Source organism: Diceros bicornis, chromosome 1 (genome assembly GCF_020826845.1).
Source record: "Diceros bicornis minor isolate mBicDic1 chromosome 1, mDicBic1.mat.cur, whole genome shotgun sequence".
In the NCBI taxonomy this organism is placed as follows: Eukaryota; Metazoa; Chordata; class Mammalia; order Perissodactyla; family Rhinocerotidae; genus Diceros; species Diceros bicornis.
Genome location: NC_080740.1, coordinates 53,865,636 through 53,893,309, shown reverse-complemented (window position 1 = coordinate 53,893,309; position 27,674 = coordinate 53,865,636). Strand labels below are relative to the sequence as shown.

Sequence of the window (27,674 nt, the reverse complement as noted above, 5' to 3'; positions counted from 1 at the left end):
TTTAAATTACAAATATATAAATATTACTATTTTGAGAAAAACAAGAGTACAGAGGGGCAGATTTCAGAAAGCACAACCCAAGAAAAATATAAGATCCACAGTCATGAAAAAGGTTTACCATTTACCATTCCTACTTGAAAAATACCCTGCTAAGAAATATAGTAAACATAGTTGGTTTTAAAGTAATGACTTTATTAATAAATATACATCCATATGATGATGTAGATACAAATCATGAACACTACTCCATTCCCATACACATAATTGCACATGAGTAGCTCAAGTTCATGGACATAAAAACATACACAGTATCTATTCAGACTTTTTACAGCAGAGGACAGCGTGCTTATATCAGTTAATTGGTAATTATTTTCTTTGTAATTATCTGTTGAAAAAGGAAACTGTGAAACTTAAAGAATCAAAGTGGTCTGATTACTATAAGTCACACACTTGATTTACTATAGCATTAAATTTTCCAAAAACTAAATACATTGTATGTGAGAGCACAGATTTTTCTACTTGAGAGAGAAGGGGGAAAAAGCAAAGGAAAGATTTAGATACATCCTAGAGTTTAACAGCATATAGTAAGCTATACTAAAAACAAAAAACATAACAGCATCAAAATATTTTATGTCCAAGGAAAAAAATGTTTTCAACAATTCTTGTGAATTCTTATATTTTACCATAAAGGGATCATAAAATTTTACTGCATATAGAGACAATGACTGACAGAGTAGCAGTTATCATCAACATCCCCTGAATTATTCTTTTAAAGCTTCTTAGAACATAAAGGAGAAGGTTTTTTTTTCCCTTTAGCTCATACACTAGTTTTTCTTACACTGGATGGATCACATTTAACCTAATAAATGGATCCAGATAATTTTTTTCTTCCTTAACTCAAAGAGACTCTATTCTTATTTCATGAAAATATACACGTAAATTCCACAAATATTACTTTGGAATGAATATTACTTTAATAGATGTTTCTTTTAAAATGTAAATAAAAAATATAAAGAATTTTTTAGTCTAATTGAAACACTGATTTTAAAAATGTCCCCGAATATTAAAAATTAATCAGATACTTATTTTTTCCCAATATATTGTACCAATAATTTTTTAATATCCAGTGCAAAACTCCAAAGATAGTATCAAAATCATCCCATACTAAAGATTAGTTATGCAAGGTTATATCTGTCAAAAAAGGAAAATTTCATTTGTATTAGCTCCTTATTTGTTAATAATGATAAGAATAATAAATAAGGCATGTTAAAATATTTTTTAAAGAAAAAAAGTAAAGCAAACTTACTTGAATAGCAGATCATTTTCTGACCAACAGTTTTAATATAGAATAGTGAAACCTATTTTGTGAAGAACAGAATTACACAATATAAAATTAGCAATTTACCTTTCAAGAAACAATCATACAGTGGGAGGAAAAGGCCAGTTTCCCCAACTGGTTATATTAAAGTATAGGCAATTGTTTAACATGCTATTTCAGTGTTCATCATGACAAGAGACAGTGTTACAAAAGAGGCCCAATGTAGTCTTTAGATTATAGAAAAGTAAAAATATTTTATATTTTAAGACTTCACTCATGTTATCACTTAGATGTCTTTCTCTTCAGCATGGCACCAATAAACTGTTCACAAGGAGAAAAAGAAGTGGAATCAGGAGATGTTCACCAGTATACATATCTAATACTTAAGGTAACTGTTCACATAAACAGAAAACTCAGCTTTCTTAATGATGTTATCCATTCACAACTGCAGCCACTTGCCCCTTTTTTTTCCTGGGACATAACTCCTGATATTAATAAACACTGTTATGAATATACTTCCTTTAGTTGATTTCACCATTTCATTAACATGTATACAAAATTCATTATACAATAATACACCTGCTTTATCTTCTGACACACAGCACAGCACCACTGAGTAGATGTGCTGGAGGATGGGGAAAGGGGGAGGGGAATGAATGTAGGAAAGGGCAGGGAAAAAGGGAAGGGTCTGTATAACAAAATCAGGAATGAAAATAAACTGAAAGGGAAATGTCAAATGGACATACTAGAAAACACAAAATGCAACCAAGTCTTGACAATAGTATATATTATTCTACGGTAGAACATTTAACTAAACAACTGTTTTCAGGAAACCAAAAGAGGATTTCTAAACAGCCAACTGCTAAATCTCATCTTGAGAAACACTTAAATGACAGATACATAATAAAAGTGGATAGATGAACTATGAATAAAGATGTAAGCATTTGTGTGTGTCAGAAGTTATACAGTTCTGAGTAAATTATTAGAAGTTTTATATTTTAAGCTTCTGCAAGAAGAAACTCTTGTAGCAATTTAGCTGCCAGAATGTTACAACTGATTACGTAGTCATCCAACATTGTTCTCTATGGTTTGTGCAAAGCTAAAATTGTTGAGGTCACTGTCTTAGATGCCAGTGCAAACACAGTCCCCACATACAATGCAACACCTCTTACTGTAAAGAGCAGCATAAAGTCCAGCTCATTGTGTCAGGCATCACTGGAACACCTGAAGGCTTGCTGCTTTTTTCCTGATAAAAAAGGTACGAAACATGACATCCGTTTGCAATCAGAGTTTGCATTAACTGAGAGCAAGCCCAAACACAATATGCGCCCTTTTAAAATCTTAATTATTTTAAAAGTTTTTGGGGCCTGCAAATCTACATTATAATCTCAAAGGCATTTAAAATTGCAAATACATACATTGTAACTTTAAAGTTCAATGGAATTTTTTTTCAAATCCAAAGTTTATAATAGTTTATTTAGAACAAACTCAGAATAAATAAAATGTATATTAACATAGACTATTACTTTCAGAAAGGGGGGAAGAGAGATTTCCCTCTGTCCCTACTATACATAGCTACCCAATACTTTTTTTTCTTTTCTATCTTGCTTCTAAAGCAAATATTGTTGGAAAAACATTTTCTTTTGGATGAAGTGGTCTCACCGGAGACACAATTAGATTTTTAATTAAACTAACCAACATATTTTTACATGTTTCATGCATAGATGGATTCCTATATATTTCTTAATTATTTGGGCTCTGACAGTCAAAAAACTGCATTTTGTTTACAGCAGTTTTACAGTCTACCATTCATATTGTGTCCTTTGGTAGATATGAACCTGAAACCACAGTAAGTGCTAATGCAATGGGACAATTTCTCAGAAAAAACGAACGTTAATAAATGTTTTAAGTATATGAAAGGCAAAATGTAGTGACTATAGCTACATGCAGACTTTAAGAATGTTTCTTTTTCTATTATATTAAATATGCTATTCTCAGAATGCATTGTATTTTACCAAAAATGTAATGTGCAGTTTTTATAAAAAAGTTTAATTTTCTTGTAAATATGAATTGTTTGTAGTGTTTGGTATATATGCTCTTAAGCAATTAAAATATACACAACCTATCAATGCTGAAAGGCAAACACTAAAGAATTCCTTTAAGAATAATAGTTAAATCAATTAATGCCATGTAGATCAATAAATAAGAAGCTGCTTAAACCTAGAACATTAAAAATAAGACCTTTAACATCTGAAGTCTATGTAAATGCCAAAGCATAGAAATAAGTGTCCTGTCTCATGAAAATAAATGTCACAAAACTCACAGCCATTACCTCAAGTAATCCTGAATCATTAATTTGCTTTGTTCCATCAGTTAAAAATACCTTAGATATTATCTTTATTATATTATAGACTTACTTCACAAACTAATAGGTATAATGGTTTTAGTCATTTAGCACATAAAGCATCTATTTAGAATGGCTCAAAAATAGTAATGAAATATGAGACACAACCATAATTCTAAAGGAAAAGCAAAAATGATTTAGTTAGGTGTAACACTTGAACCTATGTACAAATCCAATGCCACTGCTCATGCCCTGAGTGCATCTCTCAGCATATGGCAGTTTCTGAGCAAAACCAAGAAAAAAAATCAAACGGGAAAACAAATTTGGAAAGCCCAGGCCATAAAATCATGTATGTCATAATAAAACCAAGAAGCTTTGGGATTATTCACAATCTTCCTTCTAAACCTAGCCCTCCTTTCCTGCCTCGTTCACTCATTGGGTGGCTTGACTTCGCTGCTGGTTTCCTCTACCCCGTGAACCGCTCTGCCATGCATCACGGGGTAAGGAAAAGCAGCAGTGCCACAACCATAACCAAGATCGGCAAGACGGGATAGAGCTTTAATGCTACCTGGAGGTCTCCCTGGGCTGACTTTGTATCCCGCAGCTTTAGTTGTACCCAAAGGTCTGCCTGGACTTGTCTTAAATCCAGCCGCTTTGGTGGTTCCCAGGGGTCTGCCTGTGCTGGTCCGGTATCCTGCTGATTTGGTCGTTCCTGAAGGCCGGCCACGCTTACCAGATCGGTTGAGATTTTTCTTTTTCTTTAGTTCATCTTTTATCTCTATGCTTCTGCCACTTGTAGTCTGCAAGTGTGTTTCATTTAATGGGTCTTGCCTCTGACAAGCCATTGGTTTGTGGCTGACTGTGTGGCTGTATTTGCTTTGCTGGGAGGAATATATGTCAAACTGATCAGCAGCTCTCATGGCATCTTCACTGAGGCAGGAAGGCTTCCCAGGCCCACAGAAAGCCGGATTACTGCTGGCAACGGGATGCATCATTGTCTACCAAAAATAAAAGACAAATATGCATAAATACACATATACAAATATATATCTGTGTGACAGCATTCGGTGGGAAAATAGTCGGTCTTCCAAGTACTATGCAAGCTACCTAAAATTAAGCTAACAGGTAGGACTCCAGACCACTTATAAACGAACACACATCAGCAGATTCAAAGATGCTTGTTTTTCTCAATTTAATCTCAGTTAGGGACAAATGCCATACAAGATAACTATAACACTAATTTAGGAGCCATAATGTTCTCTGCTTAGGAACTAGACAAGTATATAAGTAGAAAATAAATCTGTTATATTTTGTAGGCTCTCTTCTTCTACATTACTAAACCCCAAAAGGATAACAATAAAGACAAGAACTCTTATTAACCTGATTCTTTCTTTTTCAGTTTGTCTAACATTCTTTGAATGTCTCTCCCTTTGGCCTTTTATTATATTTCTCATATGTATACTTCTGATCTGACCATAGTTTCCACAAGGTGGACACTTCCTCATCATTATCATAATTTAATATTTATACAGAATCCTGAGTGTATGTTACACTTTACAAAAGACAGAATGTGCCAAGCAAAGAACATAATCTCTTGGCCCAAGGTACTGACTCCCTTCAAACTACTCCAACAAAACAGGAAGCAGTACCAGTATAAAGGGTAAACAAAGCTTTCCATTAGCTAAAATGAGTGAACATTTACATAAGCAATTGAGACATACTAAAAAAATATGGGGAACAATCATAATAAAATATTTATTATTTTGAAGATATGGTTATCAAGACAAAAAGTTGAATGTGCGACAGCATTCTCCCTTGATCATAAATATGGTGTGGATCTTTTTGCCTTACAAGAGCCCTGTGACTTATTAACAAACAATCCAAAGTCTCTGTTTTGTCTGTGAGGACAACCCTGTGATTTTTTTTCTCTTTATAAAGGATGTATTACAACCACCACCATAGCAAGCCAGCCCTAAACAGCATTATCGTTTAAACACACAGTAAATGAGAGTTCATACAGACTATAGTATTATATTTCACTGAGGTAAGAAAGATAAAGAAATGGGTTCCAATTCAGATTTAGAAAAAGAGTCACAAATGTATATTAAGGTCTAGCCCCAAGTTGTTAGATGTTTGCCTGCACCCTTCATACATGTAAAATTGCACCAAAACCTGTTATGAAAATAGTTACTCCAGAGGCTAAGAATGGATAATTAATGTAAGCCAAAACCACTGTAAATTTATTTCAGTTTAGAAAAGCAAAGGGAAATGGGAATCAAGTCATAGAATTGAATTCTGTTAAATTACTAAATATTTGCTGAAAATTAACATAGAGCTGTTGGCCAGCTGGCTTAAAAGTCTTAACTATGAAGGAAAAAGATCTACAAGATGCTACTTGTTTATGGCAGAAGGCTTACAAACTTGAGAACATAAAATAAGACTGAGCTAAACACAAATATTAAAAGGAGTAATTCTTCAGCCATTTCAGAAGGATATTATGAGAACAAGGTTATGAATTATTACTTCACTATCTCAAATTCTAATTTCACATGGGAAATAAGACAAGATCATCAAGATGTGTTCCAAATGTAATAATATCAGCTGAAAGTTAACAATTTTTGAGTATTTTCTATGTGCCACGTAATAAGCTTAGCACTTTGCACTTTACCCAATTTAATCCTCACCACAACTGTATGAGGAACATATTATTATTAGCTCTGTTTTACAGAAACTGAGGCACAGACTTTAAGCAACCTGCCAAGGTCACATATTAGGAAATGGTAAAGCCAAATACGAATTCAGATAATCTGTTTTCAGAACCAACAATTTCAGTATACTATACAACTATATCAGGCTTTCTCAATAGCAGCACTATCACTTGGGTCAAATAATTCTTTGTTGTGGGGGGTTGTCCTGTGCATTGTTAAGATGCTTAGCAGCATCCCTGGCCTCTACCCACTAGATGTCAGTAGCTACACTCTCCCCATCCCCCTCCCAATTTGTGACAACCAAAAATTTCTCCAGACATTGCCAAATATTCCTTGGGGGAAAAAAATCCACTCCATACCATGAGAATCATTGAGCTATACTAAAATGAAAACACAAGACCCAATTTAAAATATTACTGCCTAACTTTTTATTCACCTCTTAAGCTCCTACCACCCCAAATATCCACAAAACCTTTCTGTTGATAACATCTACAAAGTCAAACAGATTTGTTTTCCAAATTGAAAAAAAGCCAATGCTGGGATTTGTGAAGGGACGGACCACATTATTCTCTCCTTTAAATTACAAACTAATTGAGAAATATACACAGGAATTAGGAATCAAAAGACTAGTTATTGCCAATAAAGCTGGACTAGAGACCACATGCAAATACAAAGAGAAACACACTCAGACCTTTGAGCAGAAGATTATAAGAGAAAAAGTGATCCCTTTTTCAATTTTATTATGCAGAAATCACCCTGCTGGGAAAGTTCCAGCAAAGAAGTAGAAAGGTAGACGTTCTCTTCTACAGGTAGCACTGCCAGTAGGGGAGAAAACGTTTCTTCCTACAATCTTTTTCGATGCTTTATAGTTCATGCCTTTTAAGTTCCTATAACTAACTTACCAAAACCTTCCCTCTGGACCTTACTTCCCTTAACTTCATTTTCTCTTAATATATCAGAACATTCACCATCTATCAGCACTCAGGATATACAGAGTCTCAGCCTACATTACATTAAGCTTTTAGAGGCAAGATGCTGCCATATATCCTTTACTCAGACACCAACCAACATTAAAAAAAAACACACCATTAAACCAGTAGATCTGCAATTAAAAAAAAAATACACCCATCTCCGATTCCTTTAATCTTCTCCAGTAATTTACATGTTTGGTTTGTATTACGTTAATTTACATTTATTGAGGGCCAACTCCACGCAAAACACTATTCTAAGCACTAGAACACAAAAGAGATAGGAGTAAAGCTTTTTATTCCAACGCAAAGACAATGAGACACTTAACATTTCTAAAGGGCAAGTCTTCTGTATGTTCTATATTTTCCCTCCTTGCTACTGCCAAGAAATCAGTACAGTATTCTGCTTATTCAATAACTGATTAACAAGCTGGACAAGAAATTTACTATGACAGTTACCCATGTAAACAATTAACTAAAAAAGAAAACAGAGCTAAAACCAATCCTTTTCTACTTCTAGATTTCAACCTTTTAAGATGGGAATCACCACCATTAGATTATTGTGTGCCAGTATTTACATTTACAAGCATTAATCCTACACTTAATGCCTCCCTATTCCCACTTCAGGGCTTGTCAGCTAATTGTTCTTTCTTGAAAGAGTCTTCCCATACAGAAGAGTTCACTGCAAGTATACAGTCCACATTTCTTAAGAGAGTCAGAATGAATACTACATTTCTAGAAAATTTGCACTGAATGAAAGCCAGGAGTTACAGAACAGATTGTGTGGACTACCAAAGGTTATCTTTTAAAATGGTTCAATGAACAGAAGGGAGCCAACTGAGAGCTTCTACATATTTTAACTATGACTAAATTAGAATTTTTAAAGCATACACTAAAACCTGCCATCCCTGAAGTTGTTTTACTGTGTGTTTAACCCCTAAAGACTTCCTGTGAGCCGTTCCTTATGAAATAATTCCTTTCCCTTCTCTTGAATGTGGCAGTCATGACTGCCAACATAAAGAACTGTAACTATTTTTAGTAACTTCACAAAGCATTCATGAAGCTTTCTAAACATGGAAAAAATTTTCCTTTCAAGAAATACAAGTTCTGCTCTCTTCGAAAGATCAAACCACATAATTCTCAGATTTATTTCAGGTCATTTGGCTTGTGACAATTAGCTGGAATCATATACGATTTTATAATTCTAAATGAAATTCCATTTGTGACCCACCTCACTCACTCAGAAAGTCTATTCAGCAAAGGCCAAAACAAATGCCAGTAGCCACGCATCCTGCCCCACCACGGAGAGTTTTGATACCAGGACAGAACATAAATAATGGCCTTCTTTGTCTTCCTTCTACTCCTTAATTGCGCCCCAAGGCGCAGTTTCCTCAGTGCCAGAATCCTTATTTGACACGAGGCGTTTAGAAATGTACTACTGGTTGTGCCCGAAAGCGATTATTAATGTATTAGCAATAACTTTGCAGAAGATACACGCCCACACTAGAGAAAGGGCTGTGTACCCTCCGATAGTCAAAATTCCTCGCCCGCTGTCCGTGCACTCGGAGTTTTGCACGCTGTAGAAGTCCAAAGGCTACTCCATCCAGACGTCCATCTCGAAGCCGGCAGGCTTTAATTTAAAGAGGGGCGGGAGGACTGCTGAGAAAAGAAGGACCTCTCTGAGAAAAGAAGAGTGACCCCTCCCCACGTCGCAAGCGGAATTCACCCCCAATAATGGCTCTATGCCGAGGGACGAGCAGGCTACGTCCGGAGCCCCTCCTCTCGCTCCGGGCTAGGCCAGAGCCCCTCCTCAGGCGCGGGTCGGAGACCTCCTCACACCAGCTGGCAAGGCGCCCGTTCTCGCCGCCTCCTCCCCTTCTCCAAGAGCGCCCGCCGCCCCGACTCCGCTCTCGGCCAGGCTGAGAAACGCCCGCGCGCCCACCTACCTCAGCCGCTAGTAGCCCGGCCCCTCAGCGCGCCCAAGGGCTGCCCATCGGCTGGGAATCTCACGCTGGCGCCGCTCCCTTCCCAGCCCGCCGCTTCTGCACTACGCGCAGCAGAGCCCGAGACAGAGGGGCAGGCGGTGGCGGCGAGGTGGGCGCTGGCTCCCAGCTCCGGCCACGGCCACCACGCAGGGTCCTGCCTCACACGGAGGAAGAGGCCGCCACAGCCACAGCCCTGTACTGCGATGGGCGGCGTGCGCGAGCTCGCGAGGACCGCGCACGCGCACGCACACTCTCACGCACATCGCGAGACCCAATCTCCCGCCGACGACCCGCACGCAAGCTTGGGAAGGTTAGCCCGGGGACCCAAGCTGCGCTTGCGCGCCGTGGGGACGGGCAGGAGGCGGGGCTCAGGCCTCAGCTACTGAGGCTTTGCTGCACATCGTGCGCTGAAGCTGAAGGAAGGCAACACACCAAGAGAGGGAGAACTTCTTTACTTACGTGTAGCGATTTTCACCCCAATTCTGTGATGTTGGAACTACTACTGACCCCATTTCTCAGATTACAGGTCTAATAAATGGTAGAGTTAGGATTTGAACCCAGCAGCCTTGTCCAGAAGCTGCTTTTAATCGCTGTTGGCAAAAAGATTTATCAATGCCTTATTGTGCTAGGTGCAGCCCAAAGCATGTTAAAAGGACTCAGCCTCTGCCCTTTAGCTGCTTACTAATGGGTAGGGTGAGACCTCCACTTGCAAACAAAATGGGGAATATTCAAATAATATGAGGTGTTCGGACGCTCAGGCCAAGAATCATATGATAATGAAAAGCCTCCTTTTGTGGAACGCTCCAATTTTTAAAAGTTTTTACATCATGACCTCCTCAGAATTGCCATATTCTTCATTCCACCATCACAGGAAGGGATGGGACAAGTAGTTTGCTTACAAACTCCGCCACTTTAATGTAGTTATTGTGAGATTTCTGACATGTCAGTTACCCCAAACAAGCCACTTAGCAGAAGGGATTAGTTTTCCCAGTTCTTCCGTCCATGAATTCCATGTCAGAAAGGAAGGGATCCAGAAAGGAAGGCCGCTGAGAGGAAGACACTTGATTAGGCGGTGTGAAGAGGCTAGAGGCAGGTGCTTGTCCTTTTTGCCCAGGCAGTGAAGACTAAGGAGATAATTCTTAGCACTGAGTTCTACTACCAGCACAGTACTTTTGGCCTGGTGCGGCTGCCGACAGGAAAGAAAGGAGGAGCAACAACGTTTCCGGGTGAACACACAAGCCAGGAGGGAAACCAAATACAGTACATAAAACAGGTCAGCCCATTCATTTTCTGGCAGGCAGGGTTTCATAACACGATTCTAAATATCATTCTAACTAATTACTCCTACAAAATACTATAAAATAGGACTGATCATACTAGTATTGTTCATATATAAAAGGTAAATTACCAATACAGAAAACAACTAAAATATGTACACAGATTTGAGGGCATATTAAGTAGCCTTCCAAAAAACTTCTTTAAAACAAGTTTTCTCTAAAAAAGGCTTTTTTTTTTCATTCTTGAAGCGGAATTTCAGAATGCCTTGTAGCACTCCCATACCATATCATGACTGTTCCAGATCCGTTAACTCTAAACTTTTGTCTGAGATAGCATTTGCATATAAAACCACTTTAGAAACAGAAACTTGCATACTAACAAGGTCAAATGATTTGCAGGCGCAATGGAAAAGTAGCCAGAGTAACAGAAGAAGTCAGACATTCCTGGGTTTGAATGCTTTTCTGCCATTTGCTTCCTATGGTACCTGGGGCAAGTCACTGCTCTTTCCAAAAGTTTCCATATGTGTGAAATGAAGACAATGTCCTCCTTGTAGGGCTGTGAAATTAAATGAGTTAATAAGTGAAGATAGATGTGGATTTAAATCCTAGGTCTACCACTTACTAGTTGTGTGACTGTGGTCAAGCAATTAGTCAATTCAATTCAGTATATGTTTATTGAATGCAAAGTACTAGGATACAGGACAGACATAGTCCCTGATCCGAGAAAGTTTACATTCTGGTGAGATAGACAAATACTCAAACAGATAATTAGAATACAGTGTTAAATGCAATGATCTGGTGTTTTCTGATAATTATCTCAGGTTGGTCTTAATGAGGTGCTATACTACACACAACACAGGTACAATGTACAACTAGTGCTGAATGTAGAGGCTTTTTCAGGAGCACAGCCATTTATCACTTCATTTGCAACAAGAGCACACTTTAAATGTCACACTATTTGACTTATCTCCCAAAATTTCTTCTTCAAAAGTGTAGCCCCTTGAAATATAGTTTGGACTCAATCTAACATTTTTCATTCCTTCTCCAACAGCTTCAGCCTGGCTCAGGGTAGGCCAGATCATACATAGAAATCACCAGTTAATAAGATTTTTGAATGATAAATGATGATTGTATACATGTGAAAGGAAGGCCATGAAGAGTATTCGTCTAGAGCTGGCTGCCTCTAAAGACCTTCCAATTGAGGCAAAAAGTGTTCTTAAATTACTTTAATATGAACAGAAAGATATACATAGAAAAAATGAATCTCACTTTCTACACTGACTGTCCTTGTTAGGTATATGACTTATAGCAATATTGACAGGTATAGCAATACTGAAAGATAGCATAAGAAAACCCACTCTCATTCACCCATTGTAATGATGATAATATTAATATTTACTGAATGCTTACCATATGCCAGGCACTGTCTTTATAGGCTTTAATGCTTTATGTGTATTATTTCTCCTCATCCTCACAACAACTCTGAGAGATAGGTATTATCATATCCCCATTTTCTGTATGAAAAAACTGAGACTTTGAAAGCATTTAAGCAACATGCCTAAGGTTGTCCAAGTACTCCCCAATATATGTGAATTTATTTATAATTATGTATATAAACTGTTAAAGCAATACTGTAACAATATATCATATACAATATATCATGTAACAACATATTATAAAATCCACTAAAAAAAAATTTAAAGGATGAGATTTAAAAAGAAATACAAATAGAAACTCCAGTATTTTCATCCTGCTTTTCAGTGGCTTACTATGCATGTGCCCCATTTTGGAGACCACTGCTTTAGATCACAGGCAGTCAAAATCCAAAAACAAAAGAAAGTGAAGATTATCAGTGGTTTTCAAACTTGAATGTGTATCACAGACTCATTACCACCCAAACATAATAGCAACATCAGACCAGTAAAAAGTTACAGAGGAACTTGTGCTCTCTTCGAAGCTCCCAGGCATCCATTCCCTTGCTCTTTCTGCCACGCTTTCCAAATTTGAGACTCCGGCCCTGGGCTGGTTTGGGGGATGGCGGAACTCTTTTTCAAAAGTCTACAGTATAGTTCTGGGAGTCTCAGCTCCCAGAAGACTCCCTTAGGCAAAGGCATGGAGAGAAAATATTGCCTTCAAGGATCCTTGCACTGGCTGGACCCACGTACCCAAGAGCCTCCCAGGAATTCAGGAATAAAGACCAAGGACACTTTAACAGCCAAGGCTGCTAGAAGTGCCTGCAATTAAAAGATGGCTGCTAAAAATCTATCTACTACCAAGTGCTAAGTTCAAAGGACATGCTTTTTCTGTGGAGAAAGAGCATATTTTTTGTACTGAATCCTCACATTTTCTTTATTCCATAATAGGCAAAATTGTGAAAAGGGAATAATATTCAAAACATGGACTACCAGGTATTTCCATATATTAAAAATGATTAGGATTTTTTAAATTCTGAAACTCTAGCTTTTACAGAAGTCCTAATAATATCTGAGAGAGTAACTCTGAGTTCCAGTTCTCCAAAGGGGTTAAAACTTTTTTTATTTCATACTTTTTTTTTTCTCCCCAACAGAACAAGGTTAACGCAAATTTAGAATTTCTTTTTAAAGGCTTGAGCTTCAAAATCATAAACTCCCATAAGCTGATGCCATATTTGGAAGAGAACAACATCAAGAAAAATAATCAAAAGTAAATTCCTCACCAGTCATGTGATTTGACAGTATGCACTTATATATACATACACACCAGCTAAGCCCTAAGGTATTATAAAGGTGAGACCATTAATATTGTGGGGATTTTGCAAAGAATACATTTGTTTATACTTTTTCCTCACATTTCTACTTGGATTCCTGCCCGAGGAAAATTATAAGTTGATTTACAGAAAAAAAGGACCTTCGAATATCTGCAATTGGTAACATATTAGGGAATCTTTTACCTAGTGGGGGAAATGTAGCTACCTTTAGCTCCAGAGAGCTGGCCTAAGAGCAGAGCATATGTTTCATTAAGCAGTCTGTAAGAAGATGTTGTTATACCAAGTTAAACGCCTCATTCCAATGAGTTTTATTAAGGTTTTCTGATGATTACAACACCTAAACGGAATAAAAAGTTAAGACATTCCCTCTACCTCTCCACACATAGTCATTCACTCTCTTTCTCTCTCTCTCTTTGTATTTATGTAAATACACATCTTTTTTAAAGATTAACTTCAACTTATCATGCCAGAAGCAGAAGACATAAGAAAATGCCAGTAGATTCCAATTCTTACATAAACCTGTGTACCAAAATGTGAAGAACTGGTAGCTTCAGACTCAAATCTAAAAGGAAGAGTATGCTCATGGACCGCATTGGGCTAGCCACTCAGAACTCTTGCCTGCTATAAGAACTTAGCATCCATCATCTATAAAGCACCAAAACAGGCATTTTACTAAACAAAGTGTAGCTTTTTACCCTAGACTTCAACTATCATTTTTCCCCCAGCTCCTATTTTAAACAAGCACCATGTTATCTATCACTAAAGAACGTTAGCAGATGGTTTTATAAAGCAAAGCAAGGCACCACAGGGAAAGAGCAAGGCACAGCCAAGTTACAACGTTGGAGGCTCTGCTTTCTAGCTTGTGATTCTTAAGATGCTGGTGTATTATTCAGAAGCGTCCCCCACAGCTGACTTCATGGGATTTATAAATCCCAGGTACTCAAAAGCTGGTTCTGCTCAAACAAACAAAAGCCTCTTAACACATAGGGGCTGCCTGCCTCAAAAGAAGGATTGCAGTCACAGGTACACTGTGACTACCAGCTGAACACCATGTGTACACCAACAAGGCTGATAAGACATGAAATATGTCAAATAATAAAGTGTCTAAAAGGAGATGGAGAGAACTTAGCCATTATCATTTCATTCTATATTTCCATTTCATTCTAGACTTCCATTTTTTTAAGAGTGTCACTGTGAATGAGTGTCATGTGCCGACTGGCACATGAACCTATTATTTCACCTATTTCATCTGTCTTATGCCAAATACAAACACCATCAAAGACAAGAGCCTTCTTCAGGAAGATATTTTTGGATAGAATTGTATATTTTGGATAGTAAGTTGCTAGAATTTTTGAATAAAGATACAGAGAGTATAATACTTCTCTCACCTGCCTACCAATGTAAACAACATTAGATAAATAGAAAACATTTCAGAAAAGATAACTTTAGGAAAATGCAGAATGAATTAACTTTATTTTATAAGGAATTTAGAAAACATGAGCAAATATTGATATTGCATTAAAAAAACAAATTAGTCTGTACATCATTCAAATTTTAAAAATCAAAGAGTCAGTATGACACTAAAAAAATGTAATAACAGAGAAATGTGTTTCATTTTAGAACAAAATACTATCAGTGGCTTATTAGAACTAGATATACAAACATAAAGGTAGTAATGCTAAAATGATGTAAAAGTGAATCTCAAAGTGATCCAGCAGGCTGAAGGGAGCACCAATTGTCACCAATGTGGGACTGCCACATACTCTATCAAAGGAAACAAACTATCACTAGGTAATAAAAATAAGCAAACAGGGGCTGGCCGGTGGCGCAAGTGGTTAAGTGCACACGCTCCGCTTTGGCGGCCCAGGGTTCTCGGGTTTGGATCCTGGGCATGCACCAATGCACTACTTGTCATGCCATGCTGTGGTGGCGTCCCATATAAAGTAGAGGAAAGTGGCACAGATGTTAGCTCAGGGCCAATGTTCCTTGACAAAACAGAGGAGGATCAGCATTGGACGTTAGCTCAGGGCTGATCTTCCTCACATACACACACACAAAAAAAAAAGCAAACAAATAAATTTGGGGAAAAAAGGAGCCCAAGATGCCTGGAACTTTAGAATGGTTTATTTAGTTCTGTTGTTACATGTGTTTTGTCTGTTTTCTTCCTCTAAAAGAAAGTGGATATGCGAAGGATCCAAGGATATTTCCCAGTTATATCTTAGTTTTTTCAGTAAGGATAACTTTAACTTAAAGAAATAATGATTGATACTCCTTGTCACTTTAACCACTTAATGTACTATTAAAACGATTTGTTTGAACAGCTGTAGTATGCTTTGATTTTTTTCTTTTTTAAAAACTATAAGTCAAGAATATTCAAAGGAACTTCTATGTCTCTTAATTTAAGAAATGTATCATTAAATTTCTGAAAATTTTCTTTTTTCAAGAAGTGACAACACTATGAAGTTCTAATACACCAAGAGTCTTGAAAAGAATATTAGGCGATTCAATTATAACAAATTAAATTAGAATATTCAGTAAATATATCTGAGAGCTCAAAAATTTAATTTATGATTCCTTGTGAACTAAATTTCACTGAGAGATGCTTAAGTCTAAGTCTAAAACGTGGGTACCATTATGCTTGAAAATTTTTAAGAAAGAAAATTCACAACCTACTCAATAATCCTGAAGAAAAACCAGATTAAAATTAGTAGGGTGTTTATATATACAGATGTATAAACAAACACTTTCAGGGGAAGAAAGAATCATATTAATATTTACAAGCTATAAATCACTTTCTTTTAAGGAAAATTAAAAAATAGTTAGTAGCTAGGCAGAGCCAGAGGTTGTGAGGGGAACCTAAAAGTAGTCAATACTAAAACGCTTTGCAGTGTAAAGAAATGCAAAAAACTTTTATACTACAAATCTTTAATTTTACAAAACCAAAAACCAGTCCAACTATTGTCCATTTATGATGATAAAAACTGAAACAAAAACTCTGAACCCATTTTGTAAAAATTCTATATAACATTCTTAAATCCAGTTCATATTGTTCCACTGAGTCAAGTATGATTTAAGCTCAAGGAGGGGGACACAAAATTAGAAAGAGAATTTTACCTTTTCTGAGCAGATGATCATAATTTCATGGCAAGAGGATAAGGTGAATAGCCCCTTAGCAACTTGTGTACTTTATTACCTTCAATAGAAAGTCCAAATATTTCCATTTTTTTAAACTTCTGGAATATTATCCAGATATTTAAGCTTTACATTAAAGGACGTCACACTCTGAAAACAGGCCTGCTTTAAATATAGTTTGATAATCCTGAGGTACTTACTGAAAGAAGATTTCTTTAGCAAATACTGGTTCCTTATATTTAAAAAATCAGCAAGACAGAATTTTAAAAATCTTAATTTACAATACATTGTAAACTGCAGACAACAACTGCCACATGTATCACAGACCAGTACAGGTAAAAAGTTTTTTCCAGATGTTTTATAAGACTTTGTATCTTCCTTTATTTGTCGGTTGGTATGAATTTTGCTACAATAGAAAATAAAAGATACATGGTCAGAAAAAGAAAAAAAAATATGTTAAGGTAGTTTCTTTTAAAAACTTATAAAACTATCAGATATTTAAAGTAAAAAATGTTATTATTGTACTGAGGAAGTTCTGTTCAATAACTGATCATTTCTTTTTGTTCACTCGACTACTCCTTGACAACTGTTTTAAACCAACTCAAAGGTGGTGGCATCAAGGTTCTTTTTCTATCACTCCTTGGTGAAATAATCTTAAGCACTTGATTTAAAGCTTGTTTTTCTTCTTCCCTCTTGTTTTATGTACCATATTCTTTAAACGTTTTATCCCCCTAAAAGAATGTTCTCTAAGGGGAATTTCAGAAAAACCCTCAAAAACATTCTTAGAGAAAGGATCAAGTTTTCTTTCAAAGGGCCCTCATCCCAATGGACACATTGTAGGGAGAGTTTACAAGCTTCTGCTAACACTAAAGACACAGGGATGTGTCTGCCTCCTTTGGAAAGGGGGTCTATAAAAGGCTGCTTTTGCCAAAATCAAATTAAGTCCTTACCTAAGTTTAAAAACACTGACAACACCTGTATTGGCAAAAATATAGAGAAACTGGAATTTTCATACACTGCTGAAGGGAATGTAAATTGGTATAACCACTTTGGAAAATTTTTTAGCAATAGCAACTTAAAGCTAAACTATACATAACCTATAATTAGCAATTCTACTCCCTGGTGTATACCCAAGAGAAAAAGCATACTAATATGTACCAAAGAGACATGGAAGAACGTTCACAGAAGCATTATTCATAAAAACAAAAAACTAAAATAACCCCAAAGTCCAATATATAAATTAATTGTGGTATATTCACACAACTAAATACTATATAGCCATGAAAAAGAATGAATTACTGCTACATGCAACAACATGGATTGATTTCCTCAAAGTAATGTTGAGTGAAAGAAATTAGATACAAAAGAGTAAATAGCATTTGATTCCACTTATATGGAGTTCAAAAATAGGCGAAACTAATCTATGATGTTAAAAGTCAGAACATTGTTACATTTGGGGGAAATGAAGAGTGACAAGGAGGGGCACAAGGGGGGCTTCTGGGATGCTGGTAATGTCTATATTTCTTGATCTGAGTAGTGATCACACCAGTGTGCTTCCTTTGTGAAAATTCATTGAGCTATATGTTTATGACTTGTGTACGTTTCTGTATTTATATTATAGTTCAATAAAACATGTATTAAAACACATAAATAAGTCCTTGACGTTTTCACTCACCAGCCGGATCAGTTCTTCTTTTATGAGCCTGGTGATTTCCGCCTTTGCTTTCTGCACAGCCAGTTCATTGGCACCTGGTAAGTGAATGGAAAACATTATTCATATTATTAGAAATTACACTGGATGTTGATCCGTGTCATGGAGATCCAGTAGGAAATACTGTAGGTGACTTTCAGGAACACTGTACTGCCTGCCAAGACAGCCTTTCAATACCTGATAGAACATCATCTAGATTATGTATTGGCTGCTTATTATTCTGATTACTTCTAGAGTTTCAAATGTAACCACTGAGGTCACATTACAAGTAGCGTTAAGAGTTCTTGGTATGTTCATTAAAAAGAGCAAAAAAAAGATGATTAGTAATTTGTTCAAAAGAGAATAAGAAAAAGTTAAAGGGAAATATAACTTCCTTGGTTCATTTATTTAACAAATATTTATTGGACATTTAATGTCAGCAAATATTTCAGAAAGGTGTCATCTGAGCAGTCTTAGAGCACTAGCCAAGTTGAGGGAGGAGAGATGACATGGAGAGTATTTTGCAAAGGGAATCACACGCGCAATGGTACAGATTAAGACAGGCATGCTGGGCCGGCCCCGTGGCTTAGCGGTTAAGTGCGCGCGCTCCGCTGCTGGCGGCCCAAGTTCGGATCCCGGGCCGCACCAATGCACCGCTTCCCCGGCCATGCTGAGACCACGTCCCACATACAGCAACTAGAAGGATGTGCAGTTATGACATACAACTATCTACTGGGGCTTTGGGGGAAAAAAATAAATAAATAAAAAAAAAAGAGAGAAAGGCATGCTTAATTACTGAAGAGTAAGAGAAGTGTAGTGTGGTTGAAAGAGTATGAAAGAACATAGCAAGATAGCCAAGTGGATGAGGCAGGCTGGAAACATTCATTCAGTTATTAATTCAAGAAACATTAAGCAGGGGCCGGCCTGGTGGCGCAAGCGGTTGGGTGCGCGCGCTCCGCTGCAGCGGCCCGGGGTTCGCTGGTTCGGATCCCGGGCACGCACCGACGCACTGCTTTGGCAAGCCATGCTGTGGCGGCGTCCCATATAAAGTGGAGGAGGATGGGCACGGATGTTAGCCCAGGGCCGTCTTCCTCGGCAAAAAAAGAGGAGGATTGGCGGATGTTAGCACAGGGCTGATCTCCTCACAAAAAAAAAAAAAAAAAAAGAAAGAAACATTAAGCACCCACCATGTGTGATATACTGTGAGAGATTCATTATACAAAGAATTCGTTCAGGCTCTTTATGATCTTGTAAATATTACAACAGGATGAACAGGTAGGAAGTAGTCTACCACAGTAACTTTTACATATCACTTCTTCCAAGAAGTTTTCCGTAAGTTCTCCAGGCAGAGTTGTGTTTTTGTTCCTCAGTGCTCTCACAGGATTGCGTTCACACCACCACGAAAAGCATATTTTTAAGGTAGAATGAACAAGGTGTTTTTTGACTAGATGTGAACAGGGAAGAAGAGGATCAAAGTAAGATGCTAAAAGTTCAGTAGCAAGTAAAGAAAGTAAGAAGTAATAAAGAAGATACTGAATCCAAGAGGAAGAACAGGTGTTATGAATGGTGATGGTGGGTGAAATTCAACTCTGAGATTGCTGTAGTTGAGGTGCTCATGAGATATCCAGTTAGAAATGTCAATTAAGGCCAATGGAAATATGGACCAGAAGTAGAGGAGAGACGGAGGTTAGAGAGCCATAGGTGTGGAAGGATCTGAAGCCAGGGGACAATGTCAGGGAGTAGGTAAGTCTAAAGAGGTAGCACAATGCACACTGATAAAAGGCAAAGAGCTGGACCAAAGAAGTAGACTAGAGATTAAGGACTAGAAGTGAAATGTCAACGAACAAAAGGAAAACTGCAGTTGCAATGTAGAGAACTACATTTTTATCATCTTATATAAGAAAACCAAATGAGGGAAACAATTCACAAGAAATAAGAAAATTTTCCTCTGTATTAGATAAGAATAACCTTTCTGACCCGAGAGAGAGAGAAGAGGAGGAAAGGAGGGGAGGAGGGGGAAGGAGAGGAGGAGGAAAGGAAGAAGGAAGAGGAGGAGAAGGAGGAAGAAGAGGAGAAAAAGGAAGAGAAAGAAGAAGAAGACACAGTTTAATAACAGGAAGGAGGGCCGGCCCCGTGGCTTGGTGGTTAAGTGCGCGCGCTCCGATGCTGGTGGCCCGGGTTCGGATCCCGGGCGCGCACCGAGGCACCACTTCTCCGTCCATCCTGAGGCCGAGTCCCACATACAGCAACTAGAAGGATGTGCAGCTATGACATACAACTATCTACTGGGGCTTTGGGGGGAAAAAATAAATAAATAAAAATCTTTAAAAAAAAAAAAAATAACAGGAAGGAAAGGGCCATGAGTATGGCTGAGAAATCATAGCAACATATCTAATCAAAGTCCTATGCTTCCACTAGCCACCAACCACAACATTTTAAAACTGTGGGTGCTGGAAGGGAAGAGAGGTGGATGAAAGTGAGGGCAAGGATAGAATCAAGAACCAAGCCAGACTGAAAATTATAACCAAAATGAAATTCAGGAGGAAAATACGCTACTTGGCATGAGCTGGTGTGAAGGCTGTTGCTATTCTGTGCTGTTTTAAAAGGAAGAAAAATGACACTCCCACCTAGATCCAAGTGGAAGAGTAATGTTCCTACTTTAGTTAGAGTCTGACCCTTTGGACCAGTTTAAAGTTTTGACTTATACAGCTTCTTTAGGTAATAGGTTACATATGTTTATAAGCTGCCATGAAAAAGAGGCATTTCCTTTCATTGGCCCTAAAACAACTCTGGCTGCTTTTAAGGGATTCTCCACTAGTAAAAAGAGAGGGTCACAAAACAGGCTATAAATTATGCAAGCTGGCTAGTCACGTAAGTCCTTCCTGTTCTCCTTCCCGCTGCCTGGTGGGAGGCCTGGAACTGCTGCGCCACACAGAGCCTCCAAGGAGCCAGGCAGTGGGTTCCCTCCAATTACAGAACTAAAAACAGATGACACTAGGCTCCTTCCAACACCTGTTTTCATCCTATTAGTGTTCAGTTGATTTGGCTGAAGTTTCAAAAACTAAAAGATCCCTTAAAAATCTAATCATCAATGAAAATTCTCAAAGCTTTAGATCATTTTAATTACCAATCTCCAGCTCTTATTCAGCATCACTATGTCCCTAGAATTCTCAAGATTAATTTCTGACAAGGTTATCTTTTCACTGGGGCAAACAAAGCTTGCGTAGATTATAAAAATTAGACATTATTTCCTGAGTACAAGTTGACAGTGGAAATAAGTGACCAGAACCAGTTTAGGTGGATGGAATAGTCAGCAGAAGCTGTGGGTTTCTCACTTCACTTGGCAGTACAGGAGATGTGTTCTGATAAAGTTACATGTAAATTGAACTTTGATACATTAATTATACTGTACTAAACAAGCATAATTACCTTTAAATTAATAAATTACACAGAGGATTCTCTTTCAAAGCAAATAATCATGTCTCTGATTTACCTCTTCATAAGGCAGGCATTTAAAATACTGGTTTTGTTTAAATGATGCCCATGATATTCAAGATGAGAATAAAAAGATGACTCCATGTAGTACACCAAAAGCTTCATCATCAGGTTCCACTGGATGACATTGTGTCTCCAATCCTATATGGCCTAACGAACACAGTAGTAAGGGAGATCTATCCAGTTCCAAGTGAGATGGACTGTAGAGATGTCAGTGTAATTTTCTCTCCTTGAAGATCTGGATGCCAGCAACCAGTATTTTACTACACAATAAGGAACAGTGTCACATGACTTGGAAACGCACTGAGTCACTGGCAGACCAAAAGTCTTTCAGGACACATAAAAGGGTGCCATGTAAAAATCTGACTTGAAAGAGGTATGAGTCAGTTTCTCAAAGCCATAATCACAAATAAAAAAATGCCATTTGCCTACTTCTGGGCCCACATCTTTTGCACACCATTTAATAATAAGTATGGGGGCCAGCCCCATGGCATAGTAGTTAAGTTCAGTGCACTCCACTTCAGCAGCCCGATTCGCGGGTTTGGATCTCAGGCACGGACCTACACCACTCCTCAGCCATGCTGTGGCAGTGACCCACATACAAAATAGGAGGAAAACTGGCACAGATGTTAATTCAGGGCTAACCTTCTGCGAGCAAAAAAAAAAAAGAGGAATATTGGCAACAGATGTGAGCTCAGGGCAAATCTTCCTCAGCCAAAAAAAAAAAGAAGTATGAATCTTACTTTACAGTAATGGTAGAATGGCAACAACATGGAAAATATAAAGGCTGCATTTGAGTTCTACCTTTGCCACAATTGATCATTATTAATTTAAAAAGTCCAACAGTGAGACAGACAGGCATGAAAATGGCAGAGCAGGGAACTCAAAGGCCTGTCCCTCCACAAAAGCAGCAAATAAACTAGCAAAAACTGTTAAAATCAACTTCATCAGAACTCTGGAAACTAATCACAAGTTTACAGAAACCAGGCAAACACTTATTAAAGGGGGAAAAAAAAAACAGCTGAATCTTGGTAATAGAACTTTCCAGCATTTTAACTTACTCTGACCCCACCAAGCATTTCTGGCCAGAAAACAACTTCTACTTAGGTGAAGATGGGATGCACACTGCACATATGTTTCTCTTCTTGTAGTCTTTATACTAAAAAGCCACACAAAAACAATCTAAGGTCATCACTTAAAAGGAAAGTGACCAAATAGGCACAGTACAGTGGGCCCTCCATATCCGTGGGCTCCACATCTGCAGAATCAACTAACTGTGGGTTGAAAGTCCTATGATGGTTTGCATCTGTACTAAACATGCAGACTTTTCTTCCTTGTCATTATTCCCTAAACAATACAGTATAACAACTATTTACATAGTATTTACTTTGCATTAGGTATTATAAGTAATCTAGAGATGATTTAAAGTATATGGGAGGGCCGGCCCCACGGCTTAGTGGTTAAGTGCACGTGCTCTGCTACTGGTGGCCCGGGTTCGGATCCCGGGCGTACATCGACGCACCGCTTCTCTGGCCATGCTGAGGCCGCGTCCCACATACAGCAACTAGAAGGATGTGCAACTATGACATACAACTATCTACTGGGGCTTCGGGGGAAAAAAAAAGGAGGAGGATTGGCAATAGATGTTAGCTCAGAGCCGGTCTTCCTCAGCAAAAAGAGGAGGATTAGCATGGATGTTAGCTCAGGGCTGATCTTCCTCACACACAAAAAATAAATAAATAAAAATAAAGTATATGGGAGGATGTGTGTAGGTTATATGCAAATACCATGCCATTTTATATAAGGGACTTGAGCATCTACAGATTTTGATATCTGCGGGGGTGTGTGTCCTGGAACCAATCCCCAGTGGATACCAAGGGACAACTGTACTAATTTACTTTGTCACATCTGTGAAATTCTCTTTGTTTTGGCCAGAAAAGAGTCAAATCCTAAAAATAATTCCTAATATACAATTAAATTATTTTCAGTTTCTATTTATTTCAGTAAGGAACTTAAAATTATAAAGTCTTCACAAAAATCAAAGGAATGCCAAAATATAACATGAAAAAATTAACTAGTGACAAACCTTATTTACAATATACTTTCATCTTTTCTTTGTCATAAACATTTGTTTTCTTTTCTTTTTTGTTTTTCCTTTTTTCTCCCCAAAGCCCCAGTACATAGTTATATATCCTAGTTGTAGGTCCTTCTAGTTCTTCTATGTGGGACACTGCCTCAGCATGGCTTGATGAGCGGTCAGCAGCTCTGCATCCAGGATCTGAACCGGCAAACCCCAGGCCGCTGAAGCAGAGCGCGTGAACTTAACCACTATGCCACCAGGCCTGCCCCTACAATATACTATCAATGGATCTAAATACCTTCCATTGATCTTTCCAACAACAAATTTTAAAGCTGAGCTATCCAATACAGTAGCCACCACCCATGTGACTATTTAAATTTAAATTAATAAAAATTAAATAAAATTTGGGGCCGGCCCGGTGGCGCAAGCGGTTAAGTGCGCGCGCTCTGCTGCGGCGGCCCGGGGTTCGCTGGTTCGGATCCCGGGCGCGCACCGACGCACTGCTTGGTAAGCCATGCTGTGGCGGCGTCCCATATAAAGTGGAGGAAGATGGGCACCGATGTTAGCCCAGGGCCGTCTTCCTCAGCAAAAAAAAGAGGAGGATTGGCGGATGTTAGCTCAGGGCTGATCTCCTCACAAAAAAAAAAAAAAAAAAAAAAAATTAAATAAAATTTAAAATTTCTCAGCCACATTGGCCATATTTCAAGTGCTCCATAGCCATCACAGAGAGTTTTACTGGACACTGCTGCTTTAGAAAGCTCAAATGGATATGCCTGTCAAATAATACTTTGTGTCCTGAAGACAAGTGCCTATAGGGCTTAATCAGATGCATTCTTCAGAAAATTCATCAAGTGCCTACCATGTGCCAGGCACTGGGAATACAGCAGATGACAAAGTCACTGCATTCATAGAGCTCTAGTAGGGGAGACAACAAGTGAAAGTATATTATAATTTCCACGTGATGAGTACTGTGAAGAAAAACAAAGCAAGTAAAAAGCTATAGAGTGGTGAAGTGGGATCACGTAAGGTTCCTTGTAAGAGTGATGTGTATGACTCAAAGTACTAGACTGGTGTCTGACATGATACAAATTGTAGGAGCAGCTCCTTTGCAGCCATCTAAGAACTAGGTATGCAGACTCTGGGCTTACAAGACACACGGAGTAAGCCTCTCCACAGCTCCAACAACAGTATTCAACAAATATTTAGTTCATTAAACAGATGAAATGGATCTGGCTAGTCTACACTTAAAAAGTCTATTACAAAGACGTTCAGATAAATATAAATGAAGGGACGCAAGTTGTCCTGCAATGCAGTGGAATAACACATTAGGGGGAAAAAAATCAAAATGGAAACTACCTTGTGAATTCATTCATGAATGTACGAAATAAGGTTAAAAAGCAAACCTGATCACTCTTAGAGAATGCATTACTTATACCCTTAGAGTTATGGTATTGTCTTCTTGTTATTTTTTTTAAAGGTACGCATGAACTTTTATGGGCATAATTTCACAGGCAATATTTGCTTAAACATTCATGAAGTGGACTAATATAGTCTTTTTTTTTTAATTTAATTTTATTTATTTTTCCCCCAAAGCCCCAGTAGATAGTTGTACGTCATAGGTGCACATCCTTCTAGTTGCTGTACGTGGGACGCGGCCTCAGCATGGCCGGAAAAGTGGTGCGTTGGTGCGCGCCCGGGATCCGAACCTGGGTCGCCAGCAGCGGAGCGCGCGCACTTAACTGCTAAGCCACGGGGCCGGCCCAAGGACTAATATAGTTGATTTACTTTCTAACCTAAACTTTGGCGAGAATATTCTACTTACTAGAGGCATAAACAGATCGGTCCTTAAAGTGCATGTTTTCTTTTTAGACCGATTTTCAAATGCGACTGAATTGTCAAAATTGAAAGAGTTCCAAACACAGATCATTCACCTTTGTATATGTACTGAACTTCTAAGTAAAGACCTCAAATGATATATGAAATTATTTTTTTCTCACAGGTGTTCCTTATTTTCAGTCCTCTCTAGAACTGACCTCACTTTCTCTCTGTGTCTATTACATCAACCTTGATCTAACTCAAGAATGAAACAGAACCAAAAGTACATACTTTCAATTGCCAAGTAAATTTTCCGCTCTCCTTCCTTGGGTTCTTTGCCAGGTGGGAAGTAGGTCCCTCTGATTGTAATTGCGGCTTCAGAATATTCACTGATTCTCTGCAGAGCTTCCTTAGAGGTAACTTTCCACCTAGCAGTCTATGAAAAAAAGGGTGGGGAAAAAAATCACTTCATAACAGAATAAAAAAAACTTGGTGTACTGACAAAGAATAGGTTGGCTAAATCATATTATGGTCCATATTAAGATTATAATTAATACCTTCATCATAAATTCATTTAGATCCTAATGTACCTAGAACATATTCATAAAAATGGAATTTCTATTGTTGTCTCCCCCATCTAGATAAAAAGTAAAGTAGCTATTAAAATGTTCATGGGTTGTTTTTTTTTCTTTTTTTTTTTTTTTGTAAGACTAGCCTTGAGCTAACATCCAACGCCAATCCTCCTCTTTTTGCTGAGGAAGACCGGCCCTGGGGTAACACCTGTACCCATCTTCCTCTACTTTATGTGGGACGGCGCCACAGCATGGCTTGACAAGCAGTGAGTGGGTGCATGCAGGGCATCCGAACCTGTGAACCCTGGGCTGCCGCAGCGGAGCACGCGCACTTAACCGCTGCGCCACCAGGCCGGCTCTTGTTCATGGGTTTTAAAGAACGGATTTTCACTTCTAAAGAAGCAAGAGCTTCTATTTCACAATAACAAAGGTTTAAACCTGCTACTTGCCTGTGGGAAGTCATTGATCTCTAATTCTTCCTCATATCTCTTAAAAGATTCATTCTGTCCACCATCCTGTCTCTCCTCTTCTTGTTTCTCCAAAGGCACATAATTGAGCTTGGCATTGATCTTTTCAGCAAGTTGCTCTGCAATGGTTTTTGCAGATACAGTGGGAGCCAGGATGGTGCCACCTCTGAGAATTGCATTGGTGGCCTGTTGCATCACATCCTGCAGTTAAAGAAGATCTACAGTCAAATCTCAAATGAGGGCAGAGACAAGATCTGGGACCCCACCAGAAATTATTCTCCGGAAAGTCATTGACTAAAAGCATCTTTCTAATGTAGAGTTCTACCCATATGTGCAATTTTGCAGCATATATTTATAACTGATAGTTTAATATGTCTCCCTTTGATGATCAAACTAAAGAACATTCAATTTTATATTAAAAATTCTACTGGATCATAGATAACGATGTAACTCTTGATATGAAATATAATACAATATTTCTAAAATCATTTATACGCTTTGTGGCTCCTAAGACTTTACACTGAATTAGAATCTTTGTCCACTACCACCACTGACCTCCTCCTCCCTCCATGGCCCAACCCAACAGGCAATAATTATAGTAAATGACTTACTCAAAGCCTTTTTTAAAATCTGAACTTCATCTTACTATGTGCCTAACGTGGACAGAATTCTGCAGGTAATACATGACTCATACTTCAAGCTTTTCCAACAACAGTGAAAAGTCACAGCTATTTGATTTCCCTAATAAAGAGTTATTAGCAGTAACAATACTAGAGAATCTCAGACTAGGTGCTGTAATCCCTGTTCTCAGAGGAGGCATGGGCTTTAATACAAGAAACACTTCATAATAATTCACAACTAAACAAAACAGATGCAGAGACCCGAGGCTCCGAGCCCTGACTGTGGCTGCCTCACTGACTCAGTCCACTACTTTCTCACTTGGTCATCCCAGCTTGGCCACTACAGACCTGAACCTCTACAGCCTACTGGACAGAGGGCCTTGCAGGTCCCCAGACTCTCAAAATCGGCAAAACACTGTTAAAATTAACAAACTGTTCTTGGGAATGCTATGAAAAT

At 38.2% G+C, this 27,674-nt stretch overlaps 2 protein-coding genes across 6 annotated transcripts in view; both read right to left on the bottom strand.

The window, feature by feature from the left end:
* Nucleotides 1-171: 171 nt before the first annotated feature.
* On the bottom strand, nucleotides 172-9,531 carry C1H5orf24 (chromosome 1 C5orf24 homolog). 5 transcript variants are annotated; one of them, XM_058540617.1, is made up of 4 exons: nucleotides 9,285-9,531; nucleotides 4,231-4,660; nucleotides 2,491-2,564; nucleotides 172-1,639 (listed from the first exon to the last, which is right to left on the bottom strand). In XM_058540617.1, the coding sequence occupies exons 2-3, from the start codon at nucleotides 4,655-4,657 to the stop codon at nucleotides 2,524-2,526; spliced, it is 468 nt and encodes a 155-aa protein (XP_058396600.1). In that variant the 5' UTR covers nucleotides 4,658-4,660; nucleotides 9,285-9,531; the 3' UTR covers nucleotides 172-1,639; nucleotides 2,491-2,523. The 5 variants fall into 5 exon arrangements, with proteins under 5 accessions (XP_058396600.1, XP_058396590.1, XP_058396560.1 ...); XM_058540607.1 differs by having other exon boundaries at nucleotides 172-2,564; nucleotides 9,285-9,530; XM_058540577.1 differs by having other exon boundaries at nucleotides 172-4,660.
* Nucleotides 9,532-15,887: 6,356 nt separating this feature from the next.
* The window catches only part of DDX46 (DEAD-box helicase 46), a 69,759-nt gene continuing 57,972 nt past the window's right edge, over nucleotides 15,888-27,674 (bottom strand). The window contains exons 20-23 of the mRNA XM_058540489.1: nucleotides 26,580-26,798; nucleotides 25,850-25,994; nucleotides 18,154-18,227; nucleotides 15,888-16,884 (exon numbers count right to left, since the gene is read on the bottom strand). Of these exons, the coding sequence (XP_058396472.1) occupies nucleotides 16,837-16,884; nucleotides 18,154-18,227; nucleotides 25,850-25,994; nucleotides 26,580-26,798 (486 nt within the window). The 3' untranslated portion in view covers nucleotides 15,888-16,836. The remainder of the gene's footprint in view (nucleotides 16,885-18,153; nucleotides 18,228-25,849; nucleotides 25,995-26,579; nucleotides 26,799-27,674) is intronic.

Excerpts from the sequence above, each read along its gene's own strand:
- C1H5orf24 (XM_058540577.1), bottom strand. The coding sequence starts at position 4,657 with ATGATGCATCCCGTTGCCAGCAGTAATCCGGCTTTCTGTGGGCCTGGG.